This window comes from Drosophila gunungcola, assembly GCF_025200985.1.
Source record: "Drosophila gunungcola strain Sukarami chromosome X unlocalized genomic scaffold, Dgunungcola_SK_2 000032F, whole genome shotgun sequence".
Taxonomy (NCBI): domain Eukaryota; kingdom Metazoa; phylum Arthropoda; class Insecta; order Diptera; family Drosophilidae; genus Drosophila; species Drosophila gunungcola.
In genome coordinates, this window is record NW_026453186.1 from 340,685 (window position 1) to 363,235 (window position 22,551).

General features: G+C 39.8%; 5 protein-coding genes across 6 annotated transcripts; 2 read left to right on the forward strand and 3 right to left on the reverse strand.

Moving 5' to 3' along the window:
- Positions 1–183: 183 nt before the first annotated feature.
- LOC128260497 (keratin, type I cytoskeletal 9) lies at positions 184–7,509 on the reverse strand. 2 transcript variants are annotated; one of them, XM_052993558.1, is made up of 6 exons: positions 7,271–7,509; positions 7,143–7,205; positions 6,640–7,058; positions 4,460–4,534; positions 3,135–4,370; positions 184–1,688 (listed from the first exon to the last, which is right to left on the reverse strand). In XM_052993558.1, exons 1-6 carry the CDS (start codon positions 7,310–7,312, stop codon positions 1,463–1,465), a joined length of 2,061 nt encoding a protein of 686 aa, XP_052849518.1. In that variant the 5' UTR covers positions 7,313–7,509; the 3' UTR covers positions 184–1,462. The 2 variants fall into 2 exon arrangements, with proteins under 2 accessions (XP_052849518.1, XP_052849520.1); XM_052993560.1 differs by lacking the exon at positions 4,460–4,534.
- A 564-nt stretch (positions 7,510–8,073) lies between these two features.
- On the forward strand, positions 8,074–10,036 carry LOC128260540 (AH receptor-interacting protein). The gene is made up of 3 exons (XM_052993624.1): positions 8,074–8,271; positions 8,403–8,579; positions 8,670–10,036. Exons 1-3 carry the CDS (start codon positions 8,179–8,181, stop codon positions 9,360–9,362), a joined length of 963 nt encoding a protein of 320 aa, XP_052849584.1. The 5' UTR covers positions 8,074–8,178; the 3' UTR covers positions 9,363–10,036.
- Positions 10,037–11,018: 982 nt separating this feature from the next.
- On the reverse strand, positions 11,019–12,480 carry LOC128260543 (BLOC-1-related complex subunit 5). The gene has a single exon (XM_052993627.1). The coding sequence runs from the start codon at positions 12,222–12,224 to the stop codon at positions 11,154–11,156; it is 1,071 nt and encodes a 356-aa protein (XP_052849587.1). The 5' UTR covers positions 12,225–12,480; the 3' UTR covers positions 11,019–11,153.
- A 640-nt stretch (positions 12,481–13,120) lies between these two features.
- On the forward strand, positions 13,121–17,589 carry LOC128260484 (chronophin). The gene is made up of 4 exons (XM_052993534.1): positions 13,121–13,164; positions 13,214–13,321; positions 14,963–15,346; positions 16,033–17,589. Exons 2-4 carry the CDS (start codon positions 13,319–13,321, stop codon positions 16,570–16,572), a joined length of 927 nt encoding a protein of 308 aa, XP_052849494.1. The 5' UTR covers positions 13,121–13,164; positions 13,214–13,318; the 3' UTR covers positions 16,573–17,589.
- LOC128260483 (uncharacterized) lies at positions 17,417–22,287 on the reverse strand. The gene is made up of 8 exons (XM_052993532.1): positions 22,156–22,287; positions 21,234–21,325; positions 20,982–21,156; positions 20,727–20,808; positions 20,502–20,668; positions 19,834–19,968; positions 19,570–19,777; positions 17,417–18,453 (listed from the first exon to the last, which is right to left on the reverse strand). Exons 3-8 carry the CDS (start codon positions 20,988–20,990, stop codon positions 18,113–18,115), a joined length of 942 nt encoding a protein of 313 aa, XP_052849492.1. The 5' UTR covers positions 20,991–21,156; positions 21,234–21,325; positions 22,156–22,287; the 3' UTR covers positions 17,417–18,112.
- Positions 22,288–22,551: the final 264 nt, after the last annotated feature.

A 22,551-nucleotide genomic window follows, 5' to 3' on the forward strand; every position in this document is an offset into this window, starting at 1 on the left:
ACATACACTGAGACTTTAACTTTCTGAAAATCAGCACTGTTGTTTTGATTGCAGACCCAAAACTGCACTAAAATATTGTATTTTAATAATGGACAATTTGTTGAACCATTATTATGTAAGCCATATCAATTTAATTGATTCGCAAGCACCCATGCACCCAAATTTGAATTAAAACAAAATCGGTTTTGTATTATACACTTCATATAATTTGTATGCAGGTATTAATACATATATGCAAGTATTTAACATTCAGTGGCATTCCCAGGAGGCGAATGTAGGGTTTTGGGACCACTTGCAAGCCTTTCATTTTAAAATTTGTTCCATAAACTATGATTACTCACTCACCTCCATTCGCTTTCTGTGAACGCCACATTTACCATATTTGTACAATCGTATGTATTTTGTGGGCTTTTGTAAATTGTTTTTGCTGAATGTTTAGCACATACACACTAAAACTATTAAACTGATTTCGTTTGTTGACTAGCATTTAGTTATTTGCTTTTTGTAAACAGCATAAAATGTAACGCTCTTATTTATATGCCTCTAAATGAACTAAATTATTGCACATTTTGTTTAGGATTAGAACATAGTTTGCCACACACGTGCCTGAGTGCGTTGGTGTGGATTTTAAAAGATTCCTGCGGTCTGATCCGTCTGGATAGATGTCTTGAATGATATGTACGCTACGCTTTTGACTAATTGGATTTGGGGATAGGGTCGTTGCCCGAATACTCATAGAGTAAAATTTTGCCATAATTCATGTTAATATGTATTTGCAGTGATGGGAGCTGCCCATGTTTAGGTACTTTTTGCCGTACCTCAGTACAATTAACTTGTATTCTCGTTCTCAAAGTTAGAATAATGTTGAATAATAATATCTTTGTAATGTTAAAAATAATTCGAAACAGAAAAGCTTTTTTCCCCATCACTGCATTTAATTACACTGTGCTACACCAAAAATGTACATCAACGAAGGTATACTTTTCTAATAGATTTCGGTGTACTGAATTTGAGTCTGTACACGAAAAAGTTTATCCACGTCAAAGGTTTATTAAAATCAACTTCGAGGTTTGAAAGATTAGGATTAAGATCATTTTTTAACAATACGGGCGAGTGAAAAACTTTCTCACTTCCGGTAAATTACTGTTACAAAATCTTAAGATTGTTCTACAATAAAACAAATATACATTTTTCCAAATATTTCAAGTAAAAGAATTAAAAAAACATTGAGGTTAAAAAATAATAAAAATCACAATTTTTCTAAGTTCATTGTCAAAACGGTGACGTGGTGGAACATTTTCGTGGCTTGATTTAAAATAAGTGCCTCAAAATCTATAAAAAAAAGAGTATATTTTCGTTAATGTTAAGCAATAAAGTATAATTTTGTAACACAGTGTTATGAGTTTGTGTTTGTGAGTTTTGGTGATGGTGTTTTCTAAGTGTAGGGTATCTTGCTGTCGTTTCAAAACAGCAAGGCTCCTACCACATTAAGAGCCTGATGGTGTTGTTGCTTTTGTTGTTGTTGTTGTTGTTGCTGCTGCTGTTGTTGTTGGTGTGTGTGGAACATGCTTGTGGTTGTTGGCGATTTAAGTTCTTCCACTATAATGGCACCGTTCTCGTCCACCGTATGATTTAATAGTAAATTCTCAACCTGCTCATCGGACAGTAACTCTTTTGGCTCTGAAGATCTGTAAAGTTAGGTTATAGATTTTCATGTAGTTGTTTTGCTGTGTGAGAAATTCGTAAAACACACAACTGCGACTTGATAGAGTTTTTGGGGAGATGATCACAGTGGGGGACACAGGACAGGAAACTAAATACAAGGACACTAGCACGTACAAACAATAAAGTCGAGCTTGCCGACTAAATAATACCCGGTACTCTAATATTTATACATGTCAACAAATAAGTTTACAACTTTTAAGATTCTTTTTCGTGACAAAGCATTTTACATTGCCAAATGGTAATTATTAACCAATCATCTAGAAAACATAAGCTTTATGAAATTCACAACAAATTCCCAAACTTTTTTGTTTGCTACAGGTTCGATTCCTTACCTAAGCTTTACATTTTTTTGTATAGCTAGTGAGTGATTTAGTTATTTTAAGGAGGTAGTTTGTCTATTCATTACTATTTAAAAAATAAAAAAAAATTCTTTTCCTCTTTTTTTTAACAAAGCCTACAATCCTTTTGTGAGAACAATTGTAAGCTAAAAGTCGTCTTTAAAAATAAAAAAAAACGTTTAAAATCAACTTTAAGCTTAACATGAAGATCAGAAAATAGGCCTTAATCGCAAAACATTTTGGTAAGTTAAATCATCTAAAAGGGTGTCGGAAATAAGCAATGTCTAGATATATATATACATTTTATGGTGATACCTTTAAGATACATTTTTAGGTGACTAGGATCGGATTTGGACGATTTTAATATTAGAGTACCGGTTATTCAAAACAGGCACATTCAGTTAGACAGAGACAGTGAGATATGGCGATGACTTGGCTTAGAGGGAGATAGCAATGGTGTGATAGCAATTAAAGGCGGTTACAAATGCGAGAAAAGTAACGTTTAAAATTTAAAACAGATCAAAAACACAACAAATATTTCTCAATTTTGGTTAATGCATTTTGGAGCAGTACATACAGAATTTTTTTTGTTTTGATTAAAGCGAGTGTGCGTTCGTGCTGTTGTTCTTGTTGTTGTAGTTGCTGTTGTTGTTTTAGCTGATATTATTGATGTTGTTGTTGTTGCAGTTAGTGGTGATATATAGAGATATATATATTTTTTTTGTAAGAATCAAAGGTAGCAAAAGCAGAGACCAAATTAAAGCAGCCAATTTCGTATCAGTGATATTGTTATATTATAAATTTTGCAGTTGTTCTTGTAGTTTTGGTTGTTGCTAGATTAGATGGGTGCAAAAATTGCGCTGATCGTCGCTTAGTCAGTTGGGTTTATTTTGGATTGATCAATTTCGATATTGGATTCGGATTCAGATTCAAATTCAGATTCGGATTTAGATTCAGATTCGGATTCAGATTCAAATGAGCTTGGTGAGGCGGTTATGCAGCGAGTTGAGCAGACTGCGACCGCCACCGCCACCGCCACCTTTTGGCCCACCACCACCACCGTCTACTGACCTGCTGAAGAGGAAAAAGTCACCGGCACCGCCACCGCCGCCAGAGCCGGAACCGGAGCCACTGCATCCGCTGGAGGATCCGCCGCCGCCACCGCTGCTGCTGGATACCGCCTGGTATGCGTCCGCGTTGCCACTGAGTAGCGCCTCACCCTCGGCTCCACTGTCGCCGCCCATCTCCGATTCGCTGTTGCGCCGCTCCAGGCTGCGACCCACCTTCTGGAACCCGTAGCTGAACACATCCTTCACCTTGTCCCCGGCATCGATCAGCAGGTCCAGGCTCTGCCGCCGGCCGCTGCCCTTGAAGCTGTTGGAGCGCGACAGCCACTGGCTGAGACTCTGCTTGCGGCTCATCTGCTGGCCACCGCCGGCTCCGCTCGACGCACTGCTGTCGTCCTGGAATATCGTCGTGCAGGTGACCTTGCGCTTTGGCTCGTCGGAGGACGAAGTGGAGTGCTGCGACTGGGCGTCCGCGTCCAAATGGTTCCGGCCCATTCCCAGGCCCAGTCCCTGCCCACCGGAGCTCTCCAGACCGTGCTGGTCCAGCAGCGACTGATTGGAGTAGCTGGAGCTGGTGCTGTCCGAGTGCGACAGCCGGATCTCCGTCCACTGCTCGATGTCGTTGTCCGCCGGAGCACCGCCACCGCCACCGCCACCAGCGCCGGTACCGGTGCCGGCCGAGGTGGACACAGAGGCGGAGCCCGAGGCCAGGGAGCCGCTGCCCGAGGACTTCACCTCGTAGGGGGCGTGCAGGCCCAGCGGTCCCAGGCCCGCCTCCCCATCCGCCGCACTGGTGCTGGCCGACTTGTGCATGCCGCCGGCCAACTTCTGCGGGAAGGTCAACACCGCCTCGAAGTCCGTCAGCAGATGGGGGCACTCGTGGCCCAGGCGCTCCGGCATGCGCAGGTACTCCTCCTCCTCCTCCTCGTCCTCTTCCTGCTTCCGTTCCTGCTGCGCCGCATCCTCGTCCACGGGGGAGCCCGAATGCAGCGTAGAGCTCCGTTCCAGACCCGCCGTCAAGGTGTCCACCGCGTCCACCTGGCGCAGCATGGCCTCGTAGTTGAGCAGGTTGTTGCGCTGCTGCCGCTGCCGATGGATGTCCTCGGATATCTGCTCCAGATTCTTGAGCGCCTCGTTGTACGTGAGCTTGGCCGCACTGACCTTCGCTTCCAGCTCGTTGACGCGCGTCTTTTGGGCCTTTAGTAGTCCATTGTAGTTCGCTCGCGTCTCGTAGTACGGCCTGCGGTGTCGAGGGATCGGGGAATCGAGGGATTCCATCCGATGGGATTAGTGGTGCTGCATGAATCTGGCCAAATGGGCGATACTCACGAACAGAGGGTACAATACAAAGCGTGCATAATGCTAAAATATCTCAACAAAAGTAAATTGCGCTTGAGCTGCAATCTAAAAGAAAGAAGGAAACAAGGAAGAAAAGAACGGAAGAAAGAGCAGTCCGCCAGGAGAATACGGATCCGAAAATAAAATAAAGAGTATAAACCAATCGGAATCATAATCAAATCAAAGCAAGCAAAACCTTTAAGTTAACCAAAAGTTGTAAATCAAGAAAAGCGTTAAATCGGCCAAAGCCGAATTTTGGAATTCCAATAAGTGTTATTTTAACACACGAGATCAAATCGTTTGAATCCTACAAAAGCCCTCTATTCCTAATTTTTCGAAGATGAATCTTCTAAAACTTTTGTTTTTATAATTTTTAATTCAATGGTTTCCGAAAATTTTTGAGACAGATACGAACAGTTCTTTAAAAGTTTTAAAAAATTTTGAACGATACTTATGAAACTTTTTAATTTGGTAGTGAAGAAAATACGAAATAAATAATATATAAATTAATTGAACCCCCGGACCTTGTTATTTGTGGCCAATCCTCTACTCAGTAGCTTTTTCATTCATCTTATGCGAATTTTAAATTATATAAATATCAAAAAATTCATCGGAGTCCGGGAAATTTTTAAAGAAAGGAATCATTTTGTTAAATTTTGTTAAGGGCCGATTTCTCAATGTCATGTTAAGGTTCTAGTTTCTAATCTGGCATAGAAATAAAACATCAAATCAAAGTTTTCGTTAACACAAATGTTCTGTTTCAATGTTATGTTATGGTTAATCTTTAGATAGATCTTTTTAAAGTTTGAACTGCTAAATTTGATAAACTTTTCTTTCTTTTCTTCTTTGGCAAGCTTTTTGTTGTCGTTTAGGTTTGGACAACTGACACATTTAAACTTAATGATTGCCTCTCTTAAAGAGTTTTCAGACTGATAAACTCCAAACAGTAAACTGTCTGAAAGTCAAAACTTGGCATGACGATGAGAAATAGGCCCCCAGATCGATTAGACAAAGTTCAATAGTTTTCTGGGACATCTAGTTATTTCTGGAACACCCACGGACAAATTTATATATCTTTTTGACCTGATATTTGCGATGTGTTTCCGGAACAGCAATGTAAGTCAATGTGAAAACTTAACAGGAAATTCAGAAATCCGCCCTTGGTTAAGTCAGGGGACACAATCGTATAAATGTATATATTGCTGCATTCAAGAAAATAGCTTTAAAACTAGTTTTGAAACAATTTTTGAATTTTTTTTATATTCTGTTGAAGCTTATGCTATAAACTAAATGGCGAGCATATATGTAAATGTCAACATTTATCATATCATAAGAAATAGGTCAGATGTTAAAAAATTGTTTGTTCTAATACCAAGGGCAAATGAACGAGGACTTATGGTTATTTTCTTAAATTTGTTGAAAATTATTAACTACAGTATTTTGAAAAGTTATTTTAATAGAGTTATTACCAGAATTGATTTTCCCTGAAAAACTTAAGCAATTTCAAATGTTTTATAACCTAATTTCCTCATTGATAACTCTAGACATTAAGACAAATTAAAACAAAAGTTGTCCCATGCCTTAAAGGTATGTTTTGGGGCACTTAACATTGTCCCATTACTATTGTTATGACCGCAGCTGTATGTACAGCTAAAGTAAAAGTAAAGTGCCTAAAACCATACTTTTAAGGCACCTTTCGTAATAATTTATCACAACCAATAACCCAAATGAGGCTTAAAGATGTTTGCCATTGTTTTAGTTTTTGATCTAAATGGAAAACTATTAATCATTTTTGAAATTGGACTTTTCAATAGATTGTATTGAATGAATTTATAACAATTTAAGAAAATAACCATCCCAACCACCATTGTGTTGGAATAAAAATGTTTTCAACATCGGACATATTTTTTTTAATTTAAAATTTTTTTAAAAAATATTTTAAAATATTATAATTATGATAAATGTGGATTTTTATAAATGTCCCACTTGGTTTATAGTAATTTAGCTTTACAAAAACATAAAAAAAAATGTTATTTTATCCCAAAGCTTCGAAAATACTATTATTTTGAGCGCAACCGTATATTTTGACCTGCTAATTGCGATGTGGAACCAAGCTGCTTTATTATTCCCGCCCCATAATAGTTCTTGTTCGAAAGGTTGGTGGACTGTACCTGGAGGCCCTCAGCGCCTGCTTGAGCTGTCCCTGCAGCTTGCCGACCCGGTTGTTGGCCACCTCCAGCTTCAGCTGGCACATCTTGAGGGCGTTGCGGGTGTCGGTGACCTCCAGCTGGGACTGGTTGACCTTGCCGGCGGCGTGGCTGAGCATCTCCTGGCAGGCGGTGTCCAGCGTGGACTTCTCGCCGAGTCCCTGCTCGGCCAGGTAGACCATCTCCTTGGCGGCGGCGTGTATGGACTTGGCCTTCTCGTGGCTGGCCGCCGCCACTTGGGTTTCCTTGGCCAGCTGGGCGGCATAGATGCGCGACTCGTAGTAGGGCTTGGCGGCATCGATCGAGTTGCCCAGCTTGTGGGCGGCCGCCTTGATCCGCACCACGCTCTCCGCCAGCAAGCGCTTGAACTCGCACTTGGACTCCTGGATTGAGGAGCGAGGATGAAGGGTGTTGGATGTTTGAGTAATGGTTGCTTGGGGGGGAAAAATCAATACTCGCCCACTCACATCGAGTTCCACCTCGTAGCGGTTGATGTTGTCGGTGGCGGTGTTCAGCTTCTCCAGCTCGACCTGTGCGATGTCCAGGGATAACGATGGAATCAGCTTTAGCCAGGCACTTAGCCATATAAACCTACCTGCACCCTCGGATCCACGGGCGTGTTGCTTTCCGTTGACATGGCTGCCACTTTGCGGGGCACTCACTGAATTCACTGTGCGGCTGGAGGGCTGTGGACGCACTGCAGCACACGGGCAGCGGGTTCGGTTCGCAGCGGGAGTGGGTCAGTTGCTGTGGCCAATTCGATTCATTGCATTTTCTACTTCATTTCATATTTGCGCACTTAAAGCTTTGTCAGCTGTGAACGTATATTGCTATTTTTTTTTTTTTTGCAAATATATCGATTTCACTTTACATTATGAGTTAACAGTTTCTGTTAAGTAGCAGTGTACACGCTCTGGTGTGTGTCTTTGCTAACACTTAAGTAGCGGTTGAGCGGCAAAATTAATTTTTAAATTTTAGGAAGGGCGAGAAATGAAATTATAAGAATTAAATTAACCAGAATTGTTCCTTAAACAAAAATTAATATAATAACTACATTCGTGGTTTTATTTATTGAAATTGTACGGCAAAATATATTTTTGTAGATATAGTTAAAAAACACACTCTTTGTTAAGTGACTTTTTTATGTAAAGTTTATAATTTTCAAGATTAATGGTTTAACTGCTAACTATAATTTTAAATTTAAAACACATTTTTAATAGATGTCACCTTGAGACTTGTTGTTTTTTTGTGAAATAAATAAAAGTATTTCCAAAACTTATATATTTTATTGACAAACAATTTACAAGTTTTTTGGAAGCAGCTATTTAAAACTTTTAAATACAAATGATAATAACGGACAGCTGTTCCCATCCCTGGTTAGTTTGTTGTGGTGTTTTTGAGCTTTCCGCAAACGGTCACTCTGTTCGCGCAAAACATAAAAAGTTGAGTTTGTTTCAATTCTTTTGTCGCAGGCAGCACGTAAATAAACCGATCCCAGCGGAGATGCAGGCTCGCAGCAAGTCCGAGATGAAGCCCATACGTAAGGAGATCCTCAACCCGGGCAACGCCTACATCGAGCTTACCCCGGGCACCAGGGTGAGTGGGCAAATCAGCAGGAATGCAGCCAGGGGCGGGAGCCAGGGAAATTAGGCCAAGGCCATCCAAGTGGGCGTTAAGTGGGTGGGCTGTGTTTGGTGCACACATCCTCATCACCATCCCCATTGCAGGTGAAGTTCCACTTCCAGACGCGCAGATCCGGCGACAGCCGCATCATCGACGACAGCCGCAGGATGGAGAAGCCCATGGAGCTTGTGCTGGGCAAGAAGTTCAAGCTGGAGGTCTGGGAGCTGATTGTGCAGCAGATGTCGCTCAACGAGGTGGCCAAGTTCACGGTGCACAAGTCGGTAAGTGGCGGTTGCAAGCGGGCAATCCGATACCCAATTCCCAGTTACCAGTTCCCAATCCCCAACTGACCGGATTTCCCTGCCACGCAGCTCTGCGCCCAGTATCCATTTATATCGAAGACACTGCGCGACATTGGCAAGAAAGCGGAGGAGCGACGCCACTGCTGCGGCATGACGCTGCAGAACGAGGGCATCGGGTACAGCGACCTGGACGAACTGCTGCAGCATCCCGCCGAGCTGGAGTTCATCATCGAGCTGATCTCCATCGAGCTGCCCGAGCAGTACGAGAAGGAGCGCTGGCAGATGTCCGACGACGAGAAGATGCTGGCCACCAGCACGCTGCGGGAGCGGGGCAACAACTTCTACAAGGCCAGTCGGTACGCGGAGGCGGAGACCTGCTATCGCGAGGCCGTGGGCATTGTGGAGCAGCTGATGCTGAAGGAGAAGCCCCACGACGAGGAGTGGCAGGAGCTGGCGGCCATCAAGACGCCCCTGCTGCTAAACTACGCGCAGTGCCGGCTGATCGCCGGCGACTTCTATGCCGTGATCGAGCACTGCAACGAGGTGCTCAACCTGGATCCGCGCAATGTGAAGGCCTTGTTCCGGCGGGCCAAGGCTCATGCCGGCGCCTGGAATCCGACGCAGGCGCGGCGCGACTTTCTCGACGCTTTGGCCCTTGATGGCAGCCTGAAGACGACCGTGTCCAAGGAACTGAAGGCCATTGAGGATCAGCAGCAGGCACGTAACGTCCAGGATCGCATCCACATGCAGAAGCTGTTCTAGAACATAAGTTGCGTCAACGTGCTGCTCATGCTGCTTGTCTATTGGAGCAGCTACCTGCAGCGCTAGCAGTACCTGTCCCTGCCCCCCATCCTGTCGCTGACCGTCACCTTCGCCCACTTCCTGGTGCTGCTCTGCTCGCTGGCCAATGCCTTCCTCTGCGGCTGGACGCTCAAGAAGCTGCTGCGAGCATTGCAGCGGGCCAGCAGGCCAGTTGTCAATCCACCAGGCTACCAGCTCGTTCTGTGAGCCACCACTATGTACCCCCATCATAAGTACTCATCACTCAATCACCTCCGCCTCGAATCATTCACGGGACTAGGACTAGGACTGGGACTAGACAAAATGTAGTGTGTTCCATCCGGAATGTATGATGTTGTTCATGTAGCTTTTACCAAATCAAATGTTCCACATTTGTTGTCCATAGTCGTATGTTTGTATGTATGTATATCTATATGCGATATTTACTTGTAGCTAGAATCTACTCTAAGTCTAGACAAATTGTATAAGATGTAATAAATGTGCTTTGGATGATGTCTCCTTGTTGTATGTACATTATTATGCATAATGATGTGCATTTAGCCTAAGAGATTAAATTGTGTAGGGTTATTGACACTACTAGTATAATTTGTATAAAATAAATAACCGTATAACTATACGCTTTAGTTGGACAAAAACATTTGCATTTCACAAGACTGCATATTAATGTACGGCTTATCTTGTTTATGGGTTTCTAAGAGATAGTAATAAGCTCATATATACGAAATGGTTTTTTAGGTTTGTGGTTAACTGATAAATAAGCAAAATACTTTACGAAATGCAATGAAGAAATATTATTTGAAAGTCTCTGAGTGTATTGAATAAACGAAGTTAAAAAGACATAGAGTAAGAAACTATATAGTTTCTTACTCTATGGCTGCGCTGAAGAAAACAGAATTCCATAATGGCAGACGATCCAAATCACCGATCTCCTATATATATGTATAATAACGTCGAATTTCAGACCCTGATTTATACACTTCTTGATGGTGTCTTATATTTATATATGCAGTGTTTGTAAGTTTGTAAGCGTAATTTATGGAAATTGGTTACGCTCTATTTTTATTTTTTTGTAAAGGCTTTGAGCAATGAAGACCTTGTTTTTTGATATTCTAAATTATATCCTTTTTATAGGATGTTTAAGTGTAACCAAGTGTAAAAGATATTTGTACCCTATAATTTTATATATATATATTATATTATTATATATATATTATTATATTATATTATATATATATTATATTTATATATATATTTATAATTTTGTCTAAGAAACACTTCTACAAAAGGCAACAAAATGAGTCTAGCTTATTTAACCCATTGAATGTATTTTAGTATTTAATTCTTACAAAAATTATGTCATGTTTTTATCTATAATTCAAATTTTTAACTAATTGAGGAATGGATCTCAGAGAAGAGTAAAAACTCGGCTTGATAGATTTGCAGGAACATATTTTTAATATGAACCATAAATGGGTCTATAAAACCAAATCCCTATATTCCCACTGTTAAAGATAAAAAGATTTTGATCTAACCAAAATCATATGGGCTAATCTTGAGCAGTTAAACCAATTACAAAGTAAATATTAAATTGTTTCCCAATACAGATGGTAGAGAAGCTTCAATATTAAGTTCGATTTACTAATTTAAAAATCACGATTAAGCGGCTTCGTTAACGAGTAATATACACAATAAATACACGAAGATTACGGACTAAGAAAATCTTTGGAGAGCAGTGGGTGAGTGGATCCGATCCTAGAGCCGCCACAGCCGGCTGCTGTTGCCTCCGGTGGCGCCTTCGGCCTCGCCGCGCAGCTTGTTGTCGTCGGTGCGCCAGACGAAGGGCTCCAGGCGGTCCTCGTCGTCCAGGAAGTTGTTGATCGCCTCCAGGCTGGCAATGTTCTCGTGCAGCAGCGAGTTGCAGCGGCTCAGCTGATGGGAGACGCTCCGGATCTTGGCAAACTGCTCGGCATACGAGGCGTACGTCTTCTGCATGTCCACGAAACCGGCGAACAGCGTGGTGATCGAGTTGCTCACCACCTTGGTGCGCTCCACCAAGTGGTTCTGCTCGCTGGCCACATAGCTGGCGCACAGATTGAGGTGCGTCTGCATGCGGGCGCAAATGTTGACCAGATGCTGCGAGTTCAGTCGCTCCAGAATCTCGGCGTCGCGCGTATACGTGGCCGAGGTGATCGATTCGCGCAGCACGGGCAGGAACTGCGGTATGTTGCGCAGCCGTGCCAAGTCCAGGTCCACATCCTCGCCAGCATCGCTGGCCCCGGGACGCACGATCACAATATTGTGACTGGAGGCCGTCGATTGCGGCCGCTTTGGCTTCACCGCACTGGTGAATCCGCCTGGATGCGACTTCCGGGCCGCCGCCCGACTGGCGCTGCTCTGGTGCAGCATGTGCGCCGGCTTGCTGCGGATCTTGGGCGAGTCGCCGATGGGTCTGTCCGTGTAGGAGACGTACGGCAGATCGGAGCACACGCTCAGCGGCGGCGAGGGCGGCCTGCTCAGCTCAGAGCCGCCGGGTGAGGCCGCCTCGGCGATGATCTGCTTGCTGGCTATCACAATGCTGGCGGGGCCAGGTGCTCCTGGGACACCTGCTCCTGGGACACCAACTCCTCCTCCTCCTAATCCACCTCCACCACCGCGATGAGCCACACCGCGTCGCTTGTTGGCCGCCACAGTGGCCGCCAGCATCATGGAGCTGGAGCTGCCATCGGCCAGGGACGATCCTCGCTCCAGGGCCTGGCGCCCATGCCCATCGAAGATCTCATGGCCATCGGCCTCCGCCCGCTGCTGCGAATGCTCGGCGCCCATTTATCGATTGGTTAATCAATTGATTGCTATTGCTCCGATTGAGGTGCGCCTCCGCCCTGGAAGTCCCGAGTGCTCCTGGAGGTGTCACTGCTGCTGCTGCTCGGCTCCACACATCTGTTGCCTCATTAGGCAATAGCCTTTAACCTTGGACTCGCAAGTTCAATAGTTAAACAAATCAAAATGCAGTTTCAGCAAAAGGAGCAATTCGCAACAAAGTTCCAATAAGATCCTGAAAAATACCAAGGCGCAATGGTGGGACGCACTAGTGCTTTTTATTGGCTTGGAAAATAATACTGCTGCTTTGGTATTTAAATAGTGAGGCAAATGAAATGGTAAATTTTTAGCACTTGGGCATTTTTTATTTTTAAATATTTTCGCAATTACGAAAACAAATTGAAACATATAAAACACAAAAATCTTATTAAATTAAAAAAGAATGCCTTACAAATAAAATTCTATTAGACTTAAATAGCCAATGTCAGAGTTTTGAGAATCGGGTAAACCAGCATAAATTTTACTTCAAGTTTAATACATTTTAACAGGAAAAACAACAACTAAAGCTAGCAAAGGGGATGGAGTTTTTGTTTCATTTATGTTTAAATTTAATTAAAATATAGTCAAAACGCCAGATAAATGATAAATCGAAAATGTCCACTGGTCACTGTTAAAACAAAATGAAACTAATGATCCGCTAGAACCAGTTGGGAATTACAGCTTCGTCTTTGACCTGTCACTATTTGTATGTTTATTTTCCTAAGTTAAGTTTTTGCTTAAGTTCGAGTCGAAGCTTCACTGTACAAATAGAGAGCGCGTCATTAAGGGGCAGATAAGCGATAAGTTCTCTCTAGCTTCCGTATGGTACTAGTACTATACATATGTGTCAGTTTTGTTGTGGCTGTCGTTCTGACTGGGATCATTGACGCCTCGCACCGCGATTGAGGTGCTAATTCAGCAATAGATTTCGGTTTCAATTTCAGTTTCGGTTTTAGTTTCATTTCAGCTTGCGTTTTGCATTCCGCGAATATTCAGCAGCTGTAGTTCGCCGACGACCGCGAGCGCGATAACAACACTTTCACCCAGCGAAGCGGATCGAAATGGTGAGTTAAGAACAAGGTTTTTTGTAAATAATCTTATCGAACCACCGATCCTCACCTACAATTATAAATACTTTGTGCCATAATGAGTACATTAACTGCTTGAGTTACTTAAAAACAGTTTGAATAATTTAAATGAAATGTGTGTATAAATTGATATTCCAACAGACCGCTTACAATTTTTGCCTAATTAATTATGTGGTTCGGTTGGTTATTCCTGTGCAAAAATCTTCAGATTTAAAGAAAAAAAATATTTGAAATAGAAGCACTTTGATTTTGATCTTGAACAATTTTGAAAAATAAAACTCCGAGATTTTGAGTTCAAAAATTATTGGGAAACAGTAATGTTTTATTTTCTCAAAATTGGGAATTGAATGAAAAAAAAGGTAAAATTTTATGTTAAACATTTCAACATGTGTATTGATTAAAAGGATTGCAAACTTGTCTTTCATTGCCATTTGACAAAGGAAATATGTAATAAGACTAGATAAAATAAGAATGTACATTTAAGCTAATAAGTTCTAAAATAATGGTCCGATTTGGAATGTTTTTAAATGAGTCAATGGATATTGACCGAATAAACTTATAAAGCTTAATAACTCACCTCTACACAGAGAAAATTCTGACGTTCAGAAATTGAGAATTTGAATTCTCAACTTGAGGATATCCTCATTTTGGGTACAAATTTTGCCCAAAATATTTGTACTCATTTTAAGAAAAAATACTTAAACTTAAATTTGAATAAAAATGTGCTAATACTGAGGCAAAATTTTCTCAACACCCAAGGTTTTGGGGTTTCGAGTTCACTTCGAGTTGTGTGATTTTTTTTTTTTTTTCGTTGTTTTTGTTTTTATTTTTTAAATGCTTATTTATGTAACTCTTTATCATTTCTAAAAAATACCGAAAATATTTTGTTTAAATTAAGAATTCGCCTTTTGAAATAAAATAGTTGTGCGGCTTTAGCTTACTGAGAAGTTAAAGCGTGCGTGGAAAGGTAGTTAAGGCTTACATCTAGAGTTCGAAAGGTTTCCGGGTTCAATTCTCAGTCGAGGCTTTTCATAAAAATATTTCGAAGGTAAAATGATTTCATTTAACACGTAAATTAATCATATAACATAACATAATGTAAAACAAATAATAAAGTTGAAATAAAATGTTAGTTACATTTTTGGTCGATTTATTTTGGTAGATTCTCATTTTGAGTTTTTCATTCTTGAAAATTTGTACTCAAACTGAGTAAAATGGTCTCAAAGTGAGAATTTTTGCTCTTGGATTTTTTTGACTACTTATATTCTCAGATTGAGTGCAATATACTTGATTAATTTTCTCTGTGTACCATATATCAGAGTGCCGTGACAGACTTTCGCGATTTGTGGCCGTTAGAGTGGGCGTGGTCACATTTTAAAATAAACTTACGCAGCATGTGCATAATTAGAATCTAGATTTTAAGTGCCCGAATCTCAAGCTTTTAAAGTTTCCGAGATTTCGACACTAATATGGACATGGCTAGATCGAATCGACTAATGATCCTGATCAAGAATATGTTTATATTCTTTATACGGGCGGAATCGAGTGACGGGTATAAAAATAAGAAAATTCCGAGAAAGTGTAAACTTAATAATTGTATATATATTGTTTCCATAGGCCAAGCCACAACACATTCTGCAGCTGAGTGAGGAGCAGCGGCGCAGCTTCGTCGGCTCCTTCGACCGGGTGCTCAGCGACATCGATGGCGTCCTGTGGACCTTGGAGCACGATGTGCCGCGGGTGGCCGACGGATACGCTGCCCTCGAGCGGACCGGCAAGCAGCTGACCTTCGTCACCAACAACAGTGTGCGGACGGTGGAGCAGTGTGTGAGGCGCTTCGCCAAGATCGGGATGCAGGTGCTCCCGGAGCAGATCTGGCATCCGGCGCAGTCCATCGTCAACTATCTGCGGTGCATCAGCTTCCAGGGCCTCATCTACATCATCGCCAGCCAGCCGTTCAAGGCGGTGCTCCGCGATGCCGGATTCCAGCTCCTGGACGGGGTGAGTGCCATCAAGGACCAAGAAAATGTAAAATTTAACACCAGATAAAAGCAGTTACACTGGTAAAAAGAACGTAGAAAATTCAAATATTTTGTAGCCAATTGAAATATTTTTCGCTCTGATTTTAATCCATTGCGGTTTTTAGTTATATTTAATACGAAAATATTAACAATTTTTTTTTTAATTTTTCATTTGATTTTAAGGATTTGTATTACCATTAAACTGGTTGATCAATTTAATTTCGTAATTTTAGATAGTCAAGCCTTAAAATTATAAGAAAAAAAACGTTCTATGAAAATTAAAAATTTTAATTGGGGTAACCGCTTAATTTGTGCAAACAGGTTGCATTAAAATGTCATTCAGTTTTTAAATACTCATACAGGATAGAATTAGCTTTAATTTAAATTATTAGTCAGGAAAACTTAAAATATAACAAAATATTTGAGACTCGATAAATTATAATACATTTTGATACATTATATAAAAAAATAAATATTGCCTAAAACAATAAACTTATGTCGATTTTCCAATACACTTTCGATCGTTCTCACTTCAGTTATATTATTCATTCCATATATTTTTGTAATATGTATTATTTTTTAATTATTATTATTTTAGCAAATATTTTTGTTTTTTTTTTAAATACTAAATGTTGAATATTAAGAAATTTCAAATACTCGCCTTAGCCCAACGAGTTCATCGAGGAGAACTACGAGAGCCTGGCCAAGCACATCTTCGACCGACAGCCGGTGCGCGCAGTCGTCATCGACGTGGACTTTAACCTGAGCTCCCCGAAGTTGCTGCGCGCCCACCTGTATTTGCGGCACCCGGAGTGCCTGCTGATCGAAGGCGCCACCGATCGCCTGCTGCCGGTGGCCAAGGGCGTGAACATCATCGGGCCGGGACCCTTTGCCTCCATCTTGGTGGAGGCCAGCGGCCGGGAGCCCATCACGCTGGGCAAGCCGGGTCGCCATCTGGGCGAACTGATCGTCGAGCACTACAGGATCGAGCAGCCCGGCCGAGTGCTCATGGTCGGCGATATGCTGGCCCAGGATGTCGGCTTTGGGCGGCAGTGCGGCTTCCAAACGCTGCTCGTCCTCAGCGGCGGCTGCACGCGGGAACAGCTCCTGGCGGAGACGGATCCCCGCCACATTCCGGACTACTTTGCGGACAGCATGGCCGACGTGGCCCAAATCCTGGGCGAAGGGCCCAGATCGCATGTCTAGTGGTACTCCGCCAAAAACTGGCAAATGAGATATCTGCACTGTTACAAAAACTTAGTAAATCCAAATATTCTGTACTCAATTTGTATAATTTTCGCTTTTTAGTTATTTTAAACATGAAAATATTACATTTTTTTTTAAATTTTTCAACTGACTATTTTCGGAAATGATTTCAATATCTAAAAAAAAATAATTTAAATTTAAAACATATTTAACTTTAAAAAATGCATTTCATTCATATAGGAACTTTTTTAAATCTCAAATGTTCCACGTTGATTAAAATATTTTAATGTTAAATCATGCAATTTAACATGCACTGTATTTAATATTTAATTTGAATATTAAATATAAAATTTTTAACTCAATAGTCAGATATATTTTTTTTTACTATACCATTTTTTTTATCAGTGTGGGACTACCCCGGAATAGTCGTTACAAAAATAGTTATTGATTCATGATTGCTATTAGCACAAACCCGTATTTTATTCGTTATCTGAAATATAACTCACTAAGCTAACAAAACTATAATGTTTAATGTTTAATTGATTTCAAAGATATATTTAATGATTTATATAAACGTCGCAACGATCGGAATTCGTGTAACAGGAGTAATCAAGCGATTCGAGCCCTATGAGCTATAAATGTACATTAGGCCGGTTTTTTATAAGGAATTTTACCCTCACCCTTTTAATTGGTAGATATTGGAGCAAAATAAATTTAATTAATATCCAAACTATTTTAAATTAAGTTTAAGGCCTTGCGCAATGTTCTCAAAGTTTCCATAAAAATTACTCATACGGCACGTAAACCAGTATAAGAGTAATAAGCGTTTTCTTTTTTATATGCCTTAAATGCACCAAAGCGCAAAGTATAAGGGAGTGAGAGTTGGGCCTTCGATTTTTTCGTACAAAAAAAACCACCCTAATGTACATATATACTGGAGTCGAATAGCATTATCTAAAATAAACATACATAGCTCACTCTAAGCTAAGAAAACCATAATAAATATTTAGAACTTGAGGTTTCCGGGAAATGGATTTTTAATATAATCAAATAATGATGATATATTGTCGATACTAGAGCAAAGAAACTACAATCCTTGTAATTTGTATAACAGGTGTGAGCAAGCGATTTCAGGCATATATGTATTCATTAAATGTATCTTAAGGTGGTCCAACTTAGATTTAAAGCTGATCAATTCTAGCGAAATTAATTTTTTTGTTTTGGAATACTTTTATTGCGTACCCAAAATCTACCACATTTAATAATGAAAGTATTGTTTTTTTTTTTGGACCACCCTAAGGGTATTTATGTATAAATAATAGCCATACCAACAACATAACACCCCACTTTATTCGTTATCTAAAATATAACTCACTTTAAGCAAACAAAACAAGATTACTTAGAACTAAAGAGAGATTGGGCTGAAATCTAAAAAACTTTTTGTTTTTGCCTGTTTGCCAACAACCACAATGTTCATTTGCTGGTAAGTTGATTAATAGAAATAGTATATCAACAATCAAATCAAGCACTTGAAAGGCTATCAAGTTGAATGCGTCGAGTCAAAATTACTCGATTTTCGATTGGGGGCCATCTGCCCCAGGTAATCGACCATATAGTCGGGCATCTGGGGATGGTCAGCCGGAAGTTGGCGGACATCCTCCAACTTGGTGCCGCCCGTGAGGACGAGGAGGGTGCGGTAGCCACTGGCGCGGGCGAATCCCATGTCGCTGGCCAGACTGTCACCCACGAAGAGCACGCGGCTGGGTGGGATTTCCGGATGGCGATCCAGCAAAAGCCTGCGCAGATCCTCGCCTGGCTTGCCCAGAGTAATGGGCCGACGACCCACGGACTGGGTCACGACATCGATAAAGGCTCCAGGTCCTGTTTGGGCGAAAACATACACAAGAATATCAAATTGTAATGTATAACTTAGATCCATAACTTTTCATTAGATTGTTTAAATTTCTTTGCTATTTTGTAGCTATTAAATGTTCTATTAATTTACATAAAAACTTAAAACCTTAGTTCGCAAATCGTAAAACTAACTTCTTTTTAGAAAAGTTGGCTGGTAAAAGGGGCTCGCTTTGTATTTCAAGAGTCTCACAGGACTCATCTCACCTTTTGTAAAAGGCTTCTTTGTGCAAAAAAATGTTAGTATAGACTTATCTGTATACTTAATTTTCGTTTATAACGCATTTTGAAAAAAATAGTAATATTTAAAGTTTTAATTTAAGATATTTTCGAGAGTGTGTGATAAAATTCATTGGGACTCTTAAATATTTTAGATGTCATTGTAAGATGTCATTAAGTAAAACTAAAGCTATTTTAATCGATGTGTTCACCTCTTTTCACGAGGTATTTCATGTGGTGAACAGGCTTTAATAAATAAAAGGAAAAATTTTAAATTTTAAATACGTGTAGATGCGTCTGTTTTCTATTTTAAAATACCAAACACCATTGTAAGTAAAATGTTGTAAATTATATCATATTTTTTTTTCTGAAAATAAATGGTTTTTTTATATATATATTTTTTTTTTTAAAAGTGAAGTTTTATGAACTTTAAAGGGTTGACAATATTACACTTTTAAAATATTGCAGATTTTTTGATTTTTCATTGTTCTTCAAATAAAAATAGTTAATACAAAATAATGTATAATAATAATATATATATATATATATATATATATATATATATATATATATATAAGCTATAATAATAATAATAATCAGCTAATAATTTATCAAAACATTAACGTTGTGTTATATTAACCAATAATTATTAAAATAGGTCATGTTTTATCATGAAGTTTTCAAAATATAAATATAAAAAAAAATATATCAAAATAAAAATATATATAATAAATAATATATAAATATGAAACAAAACAATGTTCCTTTAAATTAGTTTTTTGGTTTTAGGGGCATTTAATTTTTAAGGGTAATGCTGGATTTTTTACTGTATTTATTGCCGAAGAAAACTCGTCGTCAGATGCTCACCTATAATCTCGCCCTTTCCGAAGGGTATCAAGGCATCTGCTGCGCCGGCCAGAAAAAGGCACTTGGGATCCTGCAGTTGGACATGGGCGCGCATCATTTTGGTCGCCGACAGGTTGAAGTCCACATCCATGATGACGGCCTCCACCGAGTCGCCGCCAAATATGGCCTCGTGCAGATCCTTGAGGCTCGTGATGACTCCGGTACCGCTCTATTGAGATGCCTTCAAGTGATCAAGAAGCTTACGTCTACCTTTCGGTCACTCACATCTTCGGTCAGCCGAAATCCGGCATCCACAAGGACTTTCTTGAATGGGGGCGTGGCCAGACAATAAATAAGTCCCTGGAAGTTAATGGACTTCAAATGATCGCAAATGGTTTGAGCTGGGTGAACGATTTGATGCTGGCAATAGGAAGATAATTTAGTTAATCCACACAGAAATTAACATGAAAGTATACTATAGGCAACTAATCCGACAATTAGGTACATAGGAGGTATAAGCAATATCTTAGAATTATACTATATATTATTGTTATACTATATTTTATAAATTATATGTTCAAAGTTTAAGGTTTCTAATATTTGTTGTGTTATTAATATGTGACAAAAAATGTTTTACTATTTTTTTTCCTTAGAATAATAATACAATTTTTTATAAATTGTGTTTAATTTGTTTTTAGTTCTTGAAATTATATTGTAAAAGGCAAAATCCCCATTCTAAATTTCCATATTAAAAATTTATTTAAGAAGTAATAAAGAAATTAAGTTTAAGGTAGTCAATGAAATCAATGAAATAACTGTTACACTTTTTGTTTAGCCCTTCAATAGAGGGTAATTTAAAAACGGAGCACTCGTCTAAAGCATTTCTTTTGGTTTTTAGTACAATTTACAATTATATATTGTTTTTTAGTTCCCAGCAAAAGTGAATCACTCACCTCGTCAACCTTAAGTTGGCCCTGTTTATCGAATTTCTCGATGTGCTCCTTCACCGAGCTGATGCTGTTGTTGGTCACAAAGGTCACCTGCTTGCCAAGATGGGCCAAATGGGCCAAGGCTTCGGCTGAGCCGGGTATGAAATCCCCCAGGGGATACCAAACAACTCCTTGTGGGAGAAACACAAATAAAGCTATCCATAAGATTTGGGAAGACACCGAACTCACCATCGCAATCGCAGAAAATCAAATCAAATGAGTCGAAGAACTCCACGAGCTCCTTCTCAGTCAACGTTTTAAGATGTTTGGCCTGTGAAAGAGTTAATTACCTTACCATTTGGAGGAATAAAAATAGATCAAGCTTAACTATCCAATACCGACTATTAAGAATTTGTTCTAGATCGAAATATCTTAAAATCGGCTTATCCAACCAGATAATGATACTGATATCTTTTTTGTTATTGTGTCTTTCATTTCACCCACCGAACTCATTATCGTGTGATAGAAAAGCGACACAAATCCGGATCGAGAATAGGGGATTTCACGGGATTCCAATTCTTCGGCTTCGGCTTCAGCTTAAAGTTCCAGTCCAGCGGTGCGACAACCACATTGCCGGCGACAGATTCGTAACTAAGTCCAGCGAGACGAGCGTGCCAATCTGGAAGACCCAACCAAGGAGCATAGTTAGTTGGCTGTGCAATGGGGGTGGGGGGTGCGATTGGGCGATTGCATTACACATTTCAAATTGCATTAGGGCAGCGGCCAGCGTAGCTCAGCTCAGTCCCGGTCCGGTCGCTTCAGATTGGGGACGCGGTAAGTGGCTCACACTGCGAGGAAAAGTATCGACTTGGGTATCATTTTCAGGTTAGGGCGCCATCTGGCGGTAGAGTGTATTAATGTTCTAGTGCTGACGTCATTAACCATCTTAAACTTAATTTGGTAACAACTTTTGAAAATTTGGTTCGATTTGGCAAGTTTTCGGCCAGACAATAGATATTAACCAAATAAATATATAGAGACCAGCAATTTGTGGAGTTTTAAATTTTTTAAATAAACTTTTATCACGAAAATCTTTCTAGCTTTAATAGTTTCTACGATCTACGGACGGATAGACGGACGAACATGCCCAGATTGACTCGATTATTAATTCTGATCAGGAATATATGTATATAAATATACATAATTATATAAACTTTACACAAAATTGATAAGTAGAGCTATTTATAGTATTTTGAATGCGTGATGAAAAAGCTGGGAGATTGATTTGATTGATTGATTTGAAAACTCCATCATAAAACGTTGTCTACTATAAAAAAATTTGTTAGCAAATTGGATGCGATCTATAGCTCTTAATATTCTTTTACTTAAACGAAAATTTCTTTGCAGCTGAAGAATATAAATATAACTTCCCAGTTCGCGCAAATTGATCTTATATTTAAGATTTTATATTTAAATATTTTTGTCAAATTTAATTCCCTGATCTGTGATCCATCGTAAAGTAAAAGGCCTCAATTTTTAGTGTTTTATGAATTATTTAAATGTTTTTGCAAGCCGGCTCGAAATTAATTAAATCTAAATTAATACAAAAACTATCAACAAGTGAAGAGGTTGCTAAAAATCATCGTTATAAACAAATAATTGTATTTCTTCAAATTACTTTCAGCGTCCCAGCATCGATAATTGAAGCTGATAATAACTCACTGTGTGACTTTTTAATTTGAGAAACAGTGAGTTAGCCGAAAATAACACAATGCGATTTGCATTTTCCAAGGAATTAGTTAGAATTCTGAATGCTTGATTTTGTTGTGGTTTACGCCATTGAAACCCCATAAATATTAGTTTAAGTGCAGTAACACCTCAATCGTTCGTAATCCGTGGGGCGTGTGAGCTGCTAAGGGAATGTGGGTGAGCTGGTAAGTGGTGTCTCTGTCAATTGAATGCAGTCCAGCCAAGCAGGGTTCCAATTGACTTGCTTTCATCGCCTTTCAATTGAGCTCATTTTATAACATCTTGTACTTCCGGTTGTCTTTATAAAAATAAATGTATTCTATAC

Excerpts from the sequence above, each read along its gene's own strand:
- LOC128260497 (XM_052993558.1), bottom strand. The coding sequence starts at position 7,312 with ATGTCAACGGAAAGCAACACGCCCGTGGATCCGAGGGTGCAG. Across the intron at positions 7,206-7,270 it reads CCGTGGATCCGAGGGTGCAG|GTCGAGCTGGAGAAGCTGAA; the intron begins GTAGGTTTATAT and ends GACATCGCACAG. Across the intron at positions 7,059-7,142 it reads GCTACGAGGTGGAACTCGAT|GAGTCCAAGTGCGAGTTCAA; the intron begins GTGAGTGGGCGA and ends TCCTCAATCCAG.
- LOC128260540 (XM_052993624.1), top strand. The coding sequence starts at position 8,179 with ATGCAGGCTCGCAGCAAGTCCGAGATGAAGCCCATACGTAAGGAGATC. Across the intron at positions 8,272-8,402 it reads AGCTTACCCCGGGCACCAGG|GTGAAGTTCCACTTCCAGAC; the intron begins GTGAGTGGGCAA and ends TCCCCATTGCAG. Across the intron at positions 8,580-8,669 it reads AGTTCACGGTGCACAAGTCG|CTCTGCGCCCAGTATCCATT; the intron begins GTAAGTGGCGGT and ends CCTGCCACGCAG.
- LOC128260543 (XM_052993627.1), bottom strand. The coding sequence starts at position 12,224 with ATGGGCGCCGAGCATTCGCAGCAGCGGGCGGAGGCCGATGGCCATGAG.
- LOC128260484 (XM_052993534.1), top strand. Across the intron at positions 15,347-16,032 it reads GATTCCAGCTCCTGGACGGG|CCCAACGAGTTCATCGAGGA; the intron begins GTGAGTGCCATC and ends TACTCGCCTTAG.
- LOC128260483 (XM_052993532.1), bottom strand. Across the intron at positions 19,778-19,833 it reads GATTTCGGCTGACCGAAGAT|AGCGGTACCGGAGTCATCAC; the intron begins GTGAGTGACCGA and ends GCATCTCAATAG. Across the intron at positions 18,454-19,569 it reads CGGAAAGGGCGAGATTATAG|GACCTGGAGCCTTTATCGAT; the intron begins GTGAGCATCTGA and ends TCGCCCAAACAG.